Here is a 15,000-nt window from a genome sequence, read left to right on the forward strand (position 1 = left end):
ATAGTCTCTCTCTCACTCTCTCTCTCAGTCACTCACACACTCTCTCTCACTCACTCAGTCTCTCTCTCACTCACTCACTCACACACTCTCTCTCTCTCACTCACTCAGTCTCTCAGTCTCTCTCTCTCTCTCTCTCATTCACTCACACACTCTCTCTCTCTCACTCACTCAGTCTCTCTCTCACTCACTCTCTCTCTCATTGGAATCCACTACTGCTCCAACGACTATCACACTCACTAACTCCTTCACTGTGTTATACTGTGACTTGGCCTACAGACACATTCATATCCCCACTTTGTCACGTGGAAGCCACTGCCTTTTATCCTGTTGCCTCGTGAGTGTAGTAGGAAGGAAAATACACTACGTGGACATTTTGAGTCATGTAGCAGACGCTCTTATCCAGAGCCACTTACAGGTAAGTGAGTGCGTACATTTTCATACTGGCCCCCCGTGGGAAACAAACCCGCAACCCTGGCGTTGTAAGCGCTGTGCTCTACCAACTGAGCTACAGGGGACTACATGGATGATGCGACCTTGACCGGAAATGACCTGTAGGCCAAAAGGGCTACGTTCATATATATATATCTATATAATATACATTCATATTATTCACCACCTTTTTATTCTTGCCATCATCATTCTCGTTCACATCATTAGGGTATAGTCCAATGATTGAGCATCCATTCACTCCATCCTTGTCCTACCGATTCAGGAAGTCAACTCAAAATGACTATCTGCTCATTAGATGATAAAAGGAATTTCTTTCCAATCAAACCCAACTTACTGCCTTTTTGATTTATTTATTTACACCCTTTGTCAAATGGTGCCATTTTACATTGCCTTCACCTGGAATGGAGCCCGACAAACATGGGTTACTATTCAGCGCGCAAAGACACCAAAAAAGGCGCGCTAAACCCCTACGCTGGAACGGCCAGGGGAAATGATACAATGTAGCCGCTCTCTGAGCAGGCGCGCGCCGCCCATTAAACAATGATACAATGTAACCGCGGTCGTACAATGTAACGCAGCCTACCTACGCATTCATTCGGTGGCGATGGAATTGCTTTTTTTACTGACAGAGTGGGTGGCTCTTAAAAGAGCCTTTGGGTTAGTAGAGCAGTCCAAATGCGCTGTTTACTTGGAGCTGGTGTACTTGGTTACGGCCTTGGTGCCCTCGGACACGGCGTGTTTGGCAAGTTCACCGGGGAGTAGCAGGCGTACCGCGGTCTGGATCTCCCTGGAGGTGATGGTAGAACGCTTGTTGTAGTGGGCCAGGCGAGAGGACTCTCCGGCGATACGCTCGAAGATGTCGTTCACGAAGGAGTTCATGATTCCCATGGCCTTGGAGGAGATGCCGGTGTCGGGGTGGACCTGCTTCAGGACTTTGTACACGTAGATGGCGTAACTCTCCTTCCTGGACTTTCTGCGCTTCTTGCCGCCTTTCCCTGCGGTCTTGGTGACGGCTTTCTTGGAGCCCTTCTTGGGCGCTGACTTTGCTGGCTCGGGCATGATGATGTCTCGTTGCTTCTCAGAAACGAATGAGGGGGTGAAGGGCGCTTACCCGTCTTATGAAGAGGAAGCTAAGCAAAGTCAGCGGCCGTAGACACTCCCCTGCTTGCTCCCTCCCTCCCTCCCTCCCTCCCTCCTCTCTATAGTCTATGCTCTGTGACCGATGGGGAATTGTGTGTTTCAAAAGGGGGGCTTTAATAGGTGTCCAAATGGCACGATTGTTGTGCCAAATAATGCTGGTGATAAAATTGCCCACTTTGGCACCGTCAGACATAGGGCTCCCATTTTGGACTGTGTGTGTGTGTGTGCGCGCAGTCCCCCTCTTTTCGAGCCACGTCTACCGACTCGTGGTGGCTTTATGTTGTCCAAATTCCACTATTGCTTGACCCAAAATAATAACGTTCTTACACTTTGCCACTGTCAGATATAGGCCTCCCTCTGTGCGCTAAAAGTGGACGGGACATTAGAATCCTCTAATTAATACTCCCTGTCCACTCGAAGTGGCTCATACTTTCTTACTAAATTGCATACTAAACATTTGTTGTTATATATAACACTACATGGAATGGGCCCATTTTAAGCGGATGTGGGTGGCTCTTAAAAGAGCCTTTGGGTTCGAGTCGGGGTGTTGAGGTTCCGAAGAGAGTGGGTTTAACCGCCGAAACCGTACAGGGTGCGTCCCTGACGTTTCAGAGCGTAGACCACGTCCATGGCTGTAACGGTCTTCCTCTTGGCGTGTTCGGTGTAGGTGACTGCGTCACGGATCACGTTCTCCAGGAACACCTTCAGGACACCGCGGGTCTCCTCGTAGATCAGACCGGAAATACGCTTCACGCCGCCGCGGCGAGCCAGACGGCGGATAGCGGGTTTGGTGATTCCCTGGATGTTATCGCGGAGAACTTTGCGGTGACGCTTGGCGCCTCCTTTTCCGAGTCCCTTGCCGCCTTTGCCCCTTCCGGACATGGTGTGTTCGCTAGTTGAGTTCAAGTGAATGAATGACTTCAGCGCCGGTGCGCGGTGCGCTATTATCTGCGTTTGGTCGACCTGATTGAGGCCGGCGGCACAGAAAGCGCGCCTCTGTTATATGTTCGGAGGCGTTGCAAAGGGGAGGGCGCTCGTTCTAGGGGACTAGGGAGGAGCGATTTCAAAGATGACGTGAAAGCAACTAACGTGCGCGGGAAACATACTCAAATACTGATATAGGCTATGTGGAACACAAGGCCAAACTGTGACAACTGGGAGATCAGCTAGTACACTGTGTCCCTCTCCTCATATTGTTGTTGTTGTTGTTGTTGTTGTTGTTGTTGTTGCACCTGATTCTACTCATTGAGGACTTGGTAATTTAGGTGACAGGTTGTTCAATCAGCTGTGGCTGTCCAGGCCTACAAGAAAAATGGGTCCTGTTGGGGGTAGGCTACTCTACCGCTGGAGTTGGGAAACACTGAAATGGAAGGGGGACACGCAGTGAGCAAAACTCCTAACCACATAAAAACACAGACACTTGAGATCATTAAGAGCTATAAGGAGTCCATCAACTACCTGGTCAGTCAAGTCATATAGGGGGGGATTTCATGGCCACCTGCTGGAGCAGAAGTCATGTTTGCCAACACTGGCCTTAAAATCATTAGGAGCTATAAGGAGTCCATCAACTAACTGGTCAGTCAAGTCATATAGGGAGGGATGTCATGGCCACCTGCTGGAGCACAAGTAATGTTTGCCAACACTGGCCTTAAAATCATTAGGAGCTATAAGGAATAAATCAACTCATCATTCAAGTCATATAGGGAGGGATCTTAGCACCACCTGCTGGATCAGAAGTACCCTTCACCGTAGGCACAAGAGAGCCATCATCTCTCAACCGGTGCAATTTCCATACGTATGTGGTAATAAAACAAACAACGACAGCTCCTCATATAGGCAGTGGTTTCACACATTTTTCTCCAAGACGTTCATAGATGACCAGCAGGGTCAAATAATAAGCACAGTGGTTGTAGAGGTTGCAACAGGTCAGTCAGTACATCAGGAGTAAATGTCACTTGTTGTTAGTGTTGTAGTTCCTATTTCTACGGTGTTGCCTACCTGCAGCAATCAGGATTTACCTGCAGTGTTGATTGCAATTCCGTAATTTGTCAACTCATGATAACAGATGTTTTGCAAACCGTTGATGTTTAAATGAATGGATTCCCGGTGTCCGGATACCTTTTCTCTTAAGGGATGTGATTGAGTGAAATCCAAAGTAAGTTGGTCTAAATACATAATAGGATGAATCATTCAGGTAAAATAACACAATGTCTATTTGAGTCGAATCAACGTAATATAATCCTTTTTACGTCTCTATCATCTTTACTCAATGTATTGGACCACATCAACTCAACTTACTCAAGCTTATCTACTCATAAAAACAAGCAAAAAGATCTACTCAACAATATGACGTGTGCTTTTGTTGACTGTAATAGCTTGAGTACATTCCACAAAGTCATTTTTTACAGTGTATCTAAAGACAAGTTTGTTGTGGTGATGCACTTTTTCTTTGACGTTGAACTTGCATTGAACAGACAAATCCATTTCGTTACAACCCTTTTGTAGTATGACTTAGGAATATTTGTTGATGATCCTAATGTCTATGCGTGAATAGTGATTGGTTGTTGGTGAAATATTGCTGAGAACCCATCGTTTCCTGGCCTTTTTTCACTATTGAGCAATTTTGAAACATTTGTTTTGCTATTGGATTCATAATGGTGACCTGGGACAAGTAATTAGTGAAACCAGAGTTCAGCAGTTGCCATTAAAGCGATCCAACCAAGTCATCCTAATAGGCTAGTATTAGCCTAAAGCAGGGTTTCCCAAACTCGGGCCACGTTTTGGGAGTTTTTGCCCTAGCACTACACAGCTGATTCAAATAATCAACTCATCATCATCAAGTTGGGAGTATTAGAATCAGTTGTGGAGTGCTAGGGCAAAACGCAAAACGCGCACCCCTTGTGGACCCCAGGACCGCGTTTGGGAAACGCTGGCCTAAAGAGCAAATGCTGAAAGGGAATCACCATGAGGTGCAGTACCCACATTTAACCACAAGATGGGCTCCGTGCTCCACTGTAAAGTTTGGGCCTCTGCATGAGTCTCTCAGCAGCACTGCAACATGGGACTTTCAAAGTAAGTTGGCATGCAATGTTTTTTCTGGACTGCATGCAAGGCTATTATTACACACAACTAATAGTGTCAATTATTCATCTGAACACAATTCTTGTTACTATTCGGCCTATATTATCACTCGTTTCTTTTTCCCCTCCTTTGTAAAGCATTTTACTGTGTTACTATATAGTTCAAAGGAAGTGGATGATGCCAGATGGTTGTGTATATACACACACAAACATTGAAGCTAGACTTCAGGCAACTAAAAAGGTGCAATACGTAGCTTTTAGACGTGTTAGTGAACAACATACATGGTGGCTAATGTAGAGGTGCGTGTATACATGGAACAATTGTGCCTTTTTGATGGAAATATGGAGGTGGCTCTTAAAAGAGCCTTTGGGGGATATTCGAGTTCAGGTCATCCTCATTTATGCGCGCTCTCCGCGAATACGGCGGGCCAGCTGGATGTCCTTGGGCATGATGGTCACCCGCTTGGCGTGGATGGCGCACAGGTTGGTGTCCTCGAACAGGCCGACCAGGTAAGCCTCGCTAGCCTCCTGTAGGGCCATCACGGCGGAGCTCTGGAAGCGCAGGTCGGTCTTGAAGTCCTGGGCGATTTCTCGCACCAGGCGCTGGAAGGGCAGCTTGCGGATGAGTAGCTCAGTGGACTTCTGGTAACGACGGATCTCTCTCAGAGCCACGGTGCCGGGCCTGTAACGGTGAGGCTTCTTCACACCGCCGGTGGCCGGGGCACTCTTGCGAGCAGCCTTAGTGGCGAGCTGCTTCCTGGGGGCTTTGCCACCGGTGGATTTGCGAGCGGTTTGCTTGGTTCTGGCCATGGCGCTGCTCTGACAGTCGGGAGTATAGCCTCGAAATGCCTATGTGAAGTTTATAAAGCCGGCAGTGGCGCCTGCTGATTGGACACCATCTCCCCACCACCCCGATTGGCCCGTTTCGCAGGCCTTTCCTTTCCTCCGTTGGCCATTGGACGGGAGGCCCGGCCTCTCCAAAACTCAAACTCCCGGTGCGCGCGCAATAGGACGCCGCCGGCCCTTTACGCGCAATAGGACGCCGCCGGCCCTTTATGCGCAATAGGACGCCGCCGGCCCTTTACGCGCAATAATAGTCGCCAAAGTCAAGAGTGACATCGATTAGTTACCGGAGTGTAACTCCAGTTCTATGAGTGGAGCGGAGCCCCATAGGGGAGCTATGCTCCTAGTGGTTTACCCTCTGCCCTAGGGCAGAACAGCCTGAAGCAAATTTATGCACACACCTACAGCCAATAGGAGTACAGGTGTCCCTATATAAGGAACCCCGTTCCCTCAATCTGCCTCCCGAGATATTATCTTCAGCGAGACTAGAGAGGGTCGGTAGGGCCTTAAGTCCTATGGGGCTCCGCTCCACTCATAGAACTGGAGTTACACTCCGGTAACTAATCGTTCTATATCGTGGAGCTCCGCCCCATAGGGGAGCTATGCTCCTAGTGGTTTAAGGCGGAGCGAAACGCTCCAAAATGTACTCCCTGCCGAGCCTAACACTTTCCATTAAAAAATCAAAAAAGGTCAAGCCCAGCAATGGCTGCAACCGATTCCCGCAGTACTGCGACTAAAAAACCCACCCGGGCGTCACAATATACCGCGTCATCGGTTATAGACCCGCCCCATCTAGCTCAATGGCAATGCCAATGGCTAGTGGGCAGATCATCAGAATAGACGCCGTGCTAATCTGTACCAGCAGCTAGCCGTGCCTCAATATTCTGTGACAACACTATCGTCCACTAATGTAATGACATCAGTCACTCTACATTAAGTGTCCAACAGACCGCCTTACTCACTCTATGGAACCCATAGATTAGTAGGCAGGAACAAAATATAAAAGTCATACTATCTGAATCAGATAGATGACCTCACATTCTGTCAGTTCAATACATGTCTCTATGTACTGACCCTGAGTCAAGAGACATGCCACAGATAGCCTTTCATCCGAAGCGGACCTGATAGAGACCTGTCTATCGTCCTGCTTCTCTTTCCTCTAGCTCAAGATTCTCTTTCAGCTATGCTGAGTACAATCGAGCTTGAAAGTTGAAAAGCCTATTCTTGACATAACACGTTTTCCTAACCAAGGCGGACCTGATTGGAACCTGTCCAAGGTCCTGCTCTGTCCTCTCCTTTTTAGCTCAAAATCGCCTTTCAGCTCTGCTGAATGCCGACCGAGCTAAAGAGTTGGAAAAACGTGCCATAATATGTTCCTTCTAATAAAAGCGGATTTATGAACATGGTCACAATCCTGCTTTCTTTCTCTGTTTCATTCTCAAGATCTCCCTTCAGCCACGCTGAGTACAGATCGAGCCAAAGAGTTAGAAGACATATCCAACAGATAGAAACGAATAAAAGGAGACGGTGTCGACCAAGACGCCGCTCTACAAATATCCACTACCTCTGTACCTCTGAAGAGGGCAGTAGAAGCTGCTACTCCACGAGTGGAATGCGCTTTAATACCCTGAGGCGGTTGTTGCCCCGCCGCCTCGTACGCCGTCTCAATGCCTTCACAAAGCCAATGAGACAATCGCTGTTTTGAAAGTGGTCTACCCAATGCAGCCGCACCGTGACACACAAACAGCTGAGGCGATGACCTAATCGCTGCTGTGCGCTCAACGTAACACGCCAAAGCGCGTACTGGGCACAGACAATGAAGCTTTTTCTCACTCCTCTCCCCATGGGGAGGGGGATAAAAAGCCCACAATTCCACGGTCTGTGATCTATATGCACTGTTAATAACCTTCGGCACAAATGCCGGGTTGGGACGTAACACCGCTCTGCTCAAATCGCCATTAATGGCAAGGCAGTCGGGTCTCGTCGACAGTGCACTCAAATCACTGACCCGCTTAGCGGTAGTCAAGGCGAGCAACAGCGCCGTCTTGATAGACAGCATTTTGAGGGGTATTTGATTCAATGGCTCGAACGGCGACTTACATAGCGCTTCGAGAACCAAAGCCAAATCCCATCGGGGCAGCGTAGCTCTAGGCATTGACCTAAGCCGTCGCGTTCCCAATAAAAAACGTTTCACTAATGGATGACTAAACAGGTTTTTCCCGTTAAACCCTTCATGACCAGCTGAAATTGCCGCTGCAAACACTCGAATGGTGGAGGGCGATTTCTGCTTATCAAACATAGACTGCAGGAATGAGAGCACACTCTCTACCTGACAGCTCATGGGGTCTACGTCCTGTGTGTTACACCACTGTGAGAAAACATTCCATCTGCTCGTGTACATCCTGGAAGTGGAACTGGCCCTAGCGCTCTGTATGGTTCTGATCACTGCATCAGATAACCCACGGCGCCTCAACCTGTCCCGTTCAGGAACCAAGCCTTCAGTGGTTGACCGATTATGGGCCACTGCCCTATCGAGCCTCCCGCCTGGCTCAACGCGTCTCGTCGATGTGGAATTGTCCAAGGTGGCACAATCAACATCTGACTCATCTCTGCAAACCACGGAGCCCCCGGGCGATCGGGCGCTATCAGTATCACTGTTAGCTCCTCTGATCTCACCCTGGCTAGCAGTGGGAGAATGCAAGACAGCGGAGGGAATGCATACAGGAGAACTTTCGGCCACGGGCAGTGCGCGAACGCGTCTCTTCCCAATGGCGGCTCGTCCTGTTGTCTCAGGGAGAACCATAGGGGACACTGCGCGTTCACACGTGACGCGAACAGATCCACCTCGGCTCTCCCGAATTGTTTCCAAATTTGGAGAACAATGTCTGGGTGCAGACACCACTCGTCGTCTCGAGGACCCCCTCTTGACATGAGATCTGCCCCTACGTTCAAGTAGCCCGGAATGTGCGCTGCTCTCAACGAGCGAAGGTGCTTGTGAGCCCACAGCCACAATTCCTCTGCCGCCCTGTGGAGGGCAGGAGACCTGACCCCTCCCTGGCGATTTATGTGAGCTACTGTGGTCCGGTTGTCTGACCAAACCAACACATCGCGACCCCGAAGGGTAGACGCGAAGTGGTTCAGAACCAGTCGAACCGTTTCCAACTCCAAGAGGTTTATGTGCCGACCTGATTGAGGCCATGCACCACCTATCGCTTGAGACTGACATGTCCCTCCCCATCCAGTTAGACAGGCATCTGTATACACTGGAATGTAGGATGACACCTTGCCCATCGGGACTCCGTGCGTGAGAACGCACGGGTTCCTCCAATAGTCCAGGTCTGCTCTTAGCGAGAGAGGAACCACCACCAACCGATGACGTTGACGCACTGGGTCTAGTCTTAGTTGGGCGAACCACCGCTGTGTTCTGCGCATGTGCAGAAGCCCCAGCGGTACCACAGAGTGGGCTGCCGACATGAGACCCAAAAGTGACATGATCGATAGCGCCGTTACTGTGTGATTCGGACGACACTTCCTCAGGGCTAGTACCAATGCTGCCCTTCGAGGGTCCGAAATTCGCGCCCTCATCATTACAGTGTCTAGCTGTAGTCCCAGGTAGACTATCTGATGACTGGGCCAGGGTGCGCTCTTTTTCCAATTCACAGCGAACCCCAGACGCGTGAGATGAATCACTGTCTGTGTCGTGTGCATGAACGCCAGCTCTGCTGACGGGGCGAGAACCAGCAGGTCGTCTAGGTAGGCTAATATCCTTATCCCTTGACGACGCAGCGGTTCCAATGCCGCCTCCACACATTTGGAAAAAGTTCGAGGTGCCAGGGCGTACCCAAACGGCATCCTCGTGAACTCGTACGCCACCCCTTGAAAGGCGAACCGCAGAAACTTTCTGTGGCGAGATTGAATCGGCACATGAAAGTATGCGTCCTTTAGGTCTATGCTTGTACAAAAGTCTCCCTTCTGGACACATTCCAGTAGACGTTTTGTCGTCAGCATTCGGAAGGGCCGTTTGGTTATGCTTTCGTTTAGAATGCGTAAATCCAAAATCGGCCTCACTCCCCCCGTCCTTTTTTGGGCACTAGGAAATAAGGCGAATAGAGCCCTTTGTTCCTTTGCTCTCGGGGAACTACTGTGACCGCCTCCTTCGCCAAAAGTTCCGTGATCTCTGACATCAGAGCGGCTACTTTGTCCGGCGTTTTCATCACCGTTTCCACCACTCCCCGAAACGGGGGTGGGGTCCGGTGGAATTGGAGGGCATAACCCTTCTCTAACGTCTGTTCTAGCCAGCGTGAGAGGGTACAGCTTCGACGCCACTGCCAGCAATGCAGAGAAAGCGGGTGCGCACGAAGCTGTGGTGCGTCCAGTAGGAAGGACCTGTATTCCTCTATGGCCCTCGCCGCCGCTATTCCCCAGCACTGGGTTGGTGGAATAGCCCAATGCGGGCCCCCTTTGAAAGGGAGAGGACACATCAGCTCGTTCTGGGTGAGTCGGGGGCTTTGATACGTTGGTTACGACCGTAACTCCAGTAATCTTGCCCTCCGTGAACGCAGCACGGGTCTGAACTGCACTGTCTGAGGTACTGGCCTGAGACAGAGCGCTCTTCCCGGAAAGCGATTGCGTCATCATGTCATTGTCTGACTGAGACTGCCGCTTAGCATGAGACTTATCCTTTACAGAGCTCAACAGAATCTGAAAGGTGTGATCTCTGACTGATACCACACGGTGGTGCCACAATGCCTCTTTACTGGTCTTAAGCGGCTGTTCAACGACACACTCAATGTGTGGTGAGCTGCGCTCAGAGCCATGGGCATTGATACGTTCAGAATAAGCCGGAGGCGTCCATACCTTGGTTATACCTGTAACCCTGGTATTCCCGCTCTCCGTGAACGTCGCACGGGTCTGATCTGCGCTGACTGAGGCATTAGCCTGCAGCAAGGCGTCATTCCCGGCTAGCGGCTGCGTCTTCATGTCACATTGGGACAGAGACAGCTGCCTGCTGAATGTGAGGTATCCTTGAGATAAGCCAAGACAGTGTCTTGGTATCTTTCCTCCCTTCACCTCCTGTGTGCGTTCAGCTCTGCACCTCTGGTGGGCTGAACTACGCTCAGTGTGGTGAGTATTAGCGCGTTCAGAAAGAAGTGGGGGCGCCGATACACTGGGAAACTTCGTCACCGTGGTAATCGGGCCCTCCGTGAACGCAGCATGGGTCTGAATCGCACTAACCGAGACCTTAGTCTGCGATAGTGCGCCATCCCCAACTAGCGGCTGCGTCATCATGTCTCCTGACTGAGACTGCAGCCTGCTATGAGAGGCACTCACTACAGTACTCCTTGGAGTCTGTAATGTGAGGTCTCTTTGAGATAAACCAAGACGGCGTCTAGGTATTATTCCTCCTTTCACCTCCTGTGTGCGTTCAGCTCTGCACCTCTGGTGGGCTGAACTACACTCAGTGTGGTGAACCTGGGCGCGTTCAGGAAAAGGTGGGGGCGCCGATACACTGGGCACCTTCGTGACCGTGGTAATCGGGCCCTTCTTGAACGCAGCATGGGTCTGGGTCGTACTAACAGAGACCTTAGTCTGTGATAGTGCGCCACCCCCAATGTGGTTATTATCAGCGCGTTCTGAGAGAAACGGGGGCGCCGATACGTGGTTACGCCCGTAACCGTAGTAATCAGGCCCTCCGTGAACGCAGCACGGGTCTGAACTGCACTGACTGAGGCGTTAGCCTGAGACAGAGCGCCGTCCCGGATAGCGGTCGCGTCATCATGCCATTATCTGGCTGAGACTGCAGCCTGCTATGTGAGACACTCACTACGGCACTCCTAGGAGTCTGTAAAGTGAGGTCCTATAAGGTACACTTAATACCTTTTATATACCTGCCTTATGTGTGCATTCAGCAACGCACCATGGTGGGCTGAGCTGCACTCATAGTGGTAAGAGAGAGAGCGAGAGTGAGGAAGGTCGAACGCTCTCGGATGTATTATGGAAAAGGGGCTCTTTCTTGACAGTGTCAAGTAGAGCCAACTCTTTATTACACACATCAACAAAAAACATTCTCCTCCATACACTCAACGGTAGAGTGGGGGGGGGACAGTGGGCTCGGTCACAGCAGGCGCTGTGCCGTCTTCCGTTCTCTCCCCCTCGCCTGTCATAAACGGCGTCTCTTCTGGCCGCCCTTCGGGTGATGCCAGGATGACGCTTTAATGACCTCTCTCGCCGGCACCTCTGGCGCTGCAGGGGGGGGCGAGGCCCGCTCCCTTGCTGCTGGAGGCCGCCGTCTGACGCCAAGCTGTAGCGAGAGTAACGGCCGCCCTTCCTCATATCCACTTCCGGGTTGGAGGGAATGGGGGGCAGCTTAATCTCCCGCTGTTTAGCAGCCCACTCAATGAGACCTGAGAATTCAGAGCACAGAGAGGCTGTGGCGTCATCATCCAGGGATGTAATGACCTCACAATTTCCTGAAGGAAAAGGGGTGTTAAACATCTGGGTCAGTGTAATGAATTGTTCCAATAGAATATTCATTTCTTCCCCAATAGCCCTGTCATCTCCTGAGTCAGTGCCTTCAGATGATGCCTCAGAGCTGAGACTAACATTGATAGCACATCCTCAAGAGGAATATCCTCCCTAAAAATGCCCAACGCTGCTTCCACTCCTTCAAAAAAGGAGGGCGCAGCTGGCGCATAGTGGGGGATTAATGAGGCCGTCCCTGGCATGCTGTGTCCCTCAACCCACGAAACATATGTCGGGGGGGGGGGTGACAGCCGCCAAGGGGAACAGCGACATTGAGCTCTGAAAAGAGCTTTTGTTAAATACTTACCCTATGGGTAAGCTTGGTGTGCTCATTGTAGGAAGACGTTGATGGCTGGATATCAACGACGAGATCTTCCTGAGTCTTCTATGGCTTCTTCAATTCTAGTCCAGTCGCTGAAGATAATGGGAGGCAGATTGAGGGAACGGGGTTCCTTATATAGGGACACCTGTACTCCTATTGGCTGTAGGTGTGTGCATAAATTTGCTTCAGGCTGTTCTGCCCTAGGGCAGAGGGTAAACCACTAGGAGCATAGCTCCCCTATGGGGCGGAGCTCCACGATATAGAACTTATAGGCACGTATCATCTAATGCTAGCCTGCTATGGCAAATGAGACCAAGTAGGTGTTGTTGTTCATGCAAGGCCTCATGTGGGCACAGAATGTCGAAATAGTTGTGTATACACCCACTCAATGTATTGCGGTCATAGAAAGGTACTTTGCGCTTTTGGAGAGCTAGGTGGTTGGCTCTTAAAAGAGCCTTTGGGGGTTGAGTAGTCAAGTTGAAGTCGCAGTAGCGAATTTACTTGGCTTTGACTGCCTTCTCGGTCTTCTTGGGGAGTAGGACTGCCTGGATGTTGGGCAGCACACCACCCTGAGCGATGGTCACACCGCCGAGCAGTTTGTTCAGCTCCTCGTCGTTACGGACGGCCAGTTGCAGGTGACGGGGGATGATACGAGTCTTCTTGTTGTCACGGGCAGCGTTGCCGGCCAACTCCAGGATCTCAGCAGTCAGGTACTCGAGTACGGCGGCCAGGTAGACTGGTGCGCCAGCGCCCACACGCTCGGCGTAGTTGCCTTTGCGCAGCAGCCTGTGCACACGGCCCACGGGGAACTGGAGGCCAGCACGGGATGAACGGGTCTTTGCCTTCGCCCTGGCCTTGCCTCCGGTTTTGCCTCTTCCGCTCATATTGGTAGCTTGAGAAAGTCACAGAAAGTCTGAATGAGCCGCTCGCCACTTCGAGAGCCGTACATATACCTCGCCACAAGAGGCAACGATTGGCCACCGGGCCGGTGTGGCCTTATCCAATTGGAGCGAGGGACAGACAGATGGACAGACAGACAGCCCTAAGCCGGTTCCCACCCACAGGCAGCGAGTGAGAGGCTACTTTGTTTCCCTCCGACTTTGTTACTTTGTGTCATTTCGCGTGAGCGCCAAAATGTCCGAAATGACATCCACACATTATTTCTCTCCAAATGGGAAACAAACAGCTGGTGAGGGTGCACTCTTGAGTTTGAAATCGAAGCCACTATAGTATTGTTATTGTTATTACATGGCACTTGTAACACATCACAGCAGCCTGCCTCTGAACGGGAATAGCCCAGTGGCTCATATATAAAAATGTCTGTTGAGGGTGCACTCGTGAGTTTCAATTCGAAGCCACTATAGTATTGTTATTGTTATTACATGGCACTTGTAACACATCACAGCAGCCTGCCTCTGAACGGGAATAGCCCAGTGGCTCATATATAAAAATGGCTGGTGAGGGTGCACTCGTGAGGTCGAATTTCTGAGCCATTTTGGCCCTCTATTATATGCCTCTCCCTTCGCACACACCCAGAGTGGGACAATGTTGTGTGCGTAAAAGTAGCCTAGTGTGCGTAATTTCTTTTCCACGACAGGTAGTACATGGAAATCAATGCGCTTTCTATGGAAAGAGGTGGGTGGCTCTTAAAAGAGCCTTTTGTGGTACAACATGTGTCGAGTAGAACACTGTTTGTAATAGGTTTACTTCTTCTTGGGGGCTGCCTTCTTGGCCTTGGCTGCCTTGGGCTTGGCGGCTTTGGGCTTGGCTGCCTTTGTAGCCTTCTTGGGGCTCTTGGCTGCCTTCTTGGCCGCTGCGGCGGGCTTCTTCACCTTCTTGGGGCTCTTGGCGGCCTTTTTGGGTGTAGCGGGCTTCTTGGCCTTCTTGGGGGACTTCTTTGCGGCGACGGCCTTCTTGGCTGCTACCTTCTTGGGCTTCTTCGCCGCGGCGGGCTTCTTGGCGGCCACCTTCTTTACTTTGGGGACTGCGGCTTTCTTGGCGGGCTTCTTCGCCTCGACGGCTTTCTTGTTGAGCTTGAAGGAGCCGGATGCACCGGTGCCCTTGGTCTGGACCAGGGTACCCTTGGTGACGAGGCTCTTGACTGCGATCTTGACGCGGGAGTTGTTCTTCTCCACGTCGTAGCCGCCTGCCGCCAGCGTCTTCTTGAGTGCGGCCAGGGACACGCCGCTCCTCTCCTTGGAAGCGGTCACAGCCTTGACGATGAGCTCGCCTACGCTGGGTCCCGCTTTCTTGGCCTTGGCTGCTGCCTTCTTCTTGGGTGCCTTTGCCGGCGCGGCGGCGGCGGGTGCTGGTGCGACTTCTGCCATGTCTGTCTGTCGTTTGGTCCGGTACACACACACACACACGGTCTGCGAGGAGTAGTTTGCTGTAGACGCTGTTCTGCGCTATTGAAGCTCCACACCGAGCAGGGGGCTGGCCTTAAACGCGACATGAGAACCATGTAGACTCAAGCCAACCAGCTCGGCTTCTCTGGGCTGGCCAAATGCTCTTTCACTTGTGTTTTCTGTTCGCCTATATCGGCCCAAAAGTCACCGACGGAGCCGTGTTTTTGCTCCAAAAGCGAACGGCCCAGCGAGCAGACTTGTCTCCGTTCAGAATAAAGTCATGTGGGCCGCGGAAGGG

At 51.1% G+C, this 15,000-nt stretch overlaps 3 protein-coding genes across 3 annotated transcripts; all 3 read right to left on the minus strand.

Annotated features, from left to right (window-relative positions):
* Positions 1 to 5,069: 5,069 nt before the first annotated feature.
* LOC311119052 (histone H3.2) lies at positions 5,070 to 5,480 on the minus strand (the record flags this gene model as incomplete). The annotated part of the gene is made up of 1 exon (XM_084193806.1): positions 5,070 to 5,480. The coding sequence occupies one exon, from the start codon at positions 5,478 to 5,480 to the stop codon at positions 5,070 to 5,072; it is 411 nt and encodes a 136-aa protein (XP_084049932.1).
* Positions 5,481 to 12,854: 7,374 nt separating this feature from the next.
* LOC311119050 (histone H2A) lies at positions 12,855 to 13,241 on the minus strand (the record flags this gene model as incomplete). The annotated part of the gene is made up of 1 exon (XM_084193804.1): positions 12,855 to 13,241. One exon carries the CDS (start codon positions 13,239 to 13,241, stop codon positions 12,855 to 12,857), a length of 387 nt encoding a protein of 128 aa, XP_084049930.1.
* An 819-nt stretch (positions 13,242 to 14,060) lies between these two features.
* Positions 14,061 to 14,684, minus strand: LOC311119051 (histone H1-like; the record flags this gene model as incomplete). The annotated part of the gene is made up of 1 exon (XM_084193805.1): positions 14,061 to 14,684. The coding sequence occupies one exon, from the start codon at positions 14,682 to 14,684 to the stop codon at positions 14,061 to 14,063; it is 624 nt and encodes a 207-aa protein (XP_084049931.1).
* Positions 14,685 to 15,000: the final 316 nt, after the last annotated feature.

This window comes from Coregonus lavaretus (assembly GCF_964263955.1).
Source record: "Coregonus lavaretus genome assembly, contig: HAP1_SCAFFOLD_8566, whole genome shotgun sequence".
Lineage (NCBI taxonomy): Eukaryota > Metazoa > Chordata > Actinopteri > Salmoniformes > Salmonidae > Coregonus > Coregonus lavaretus.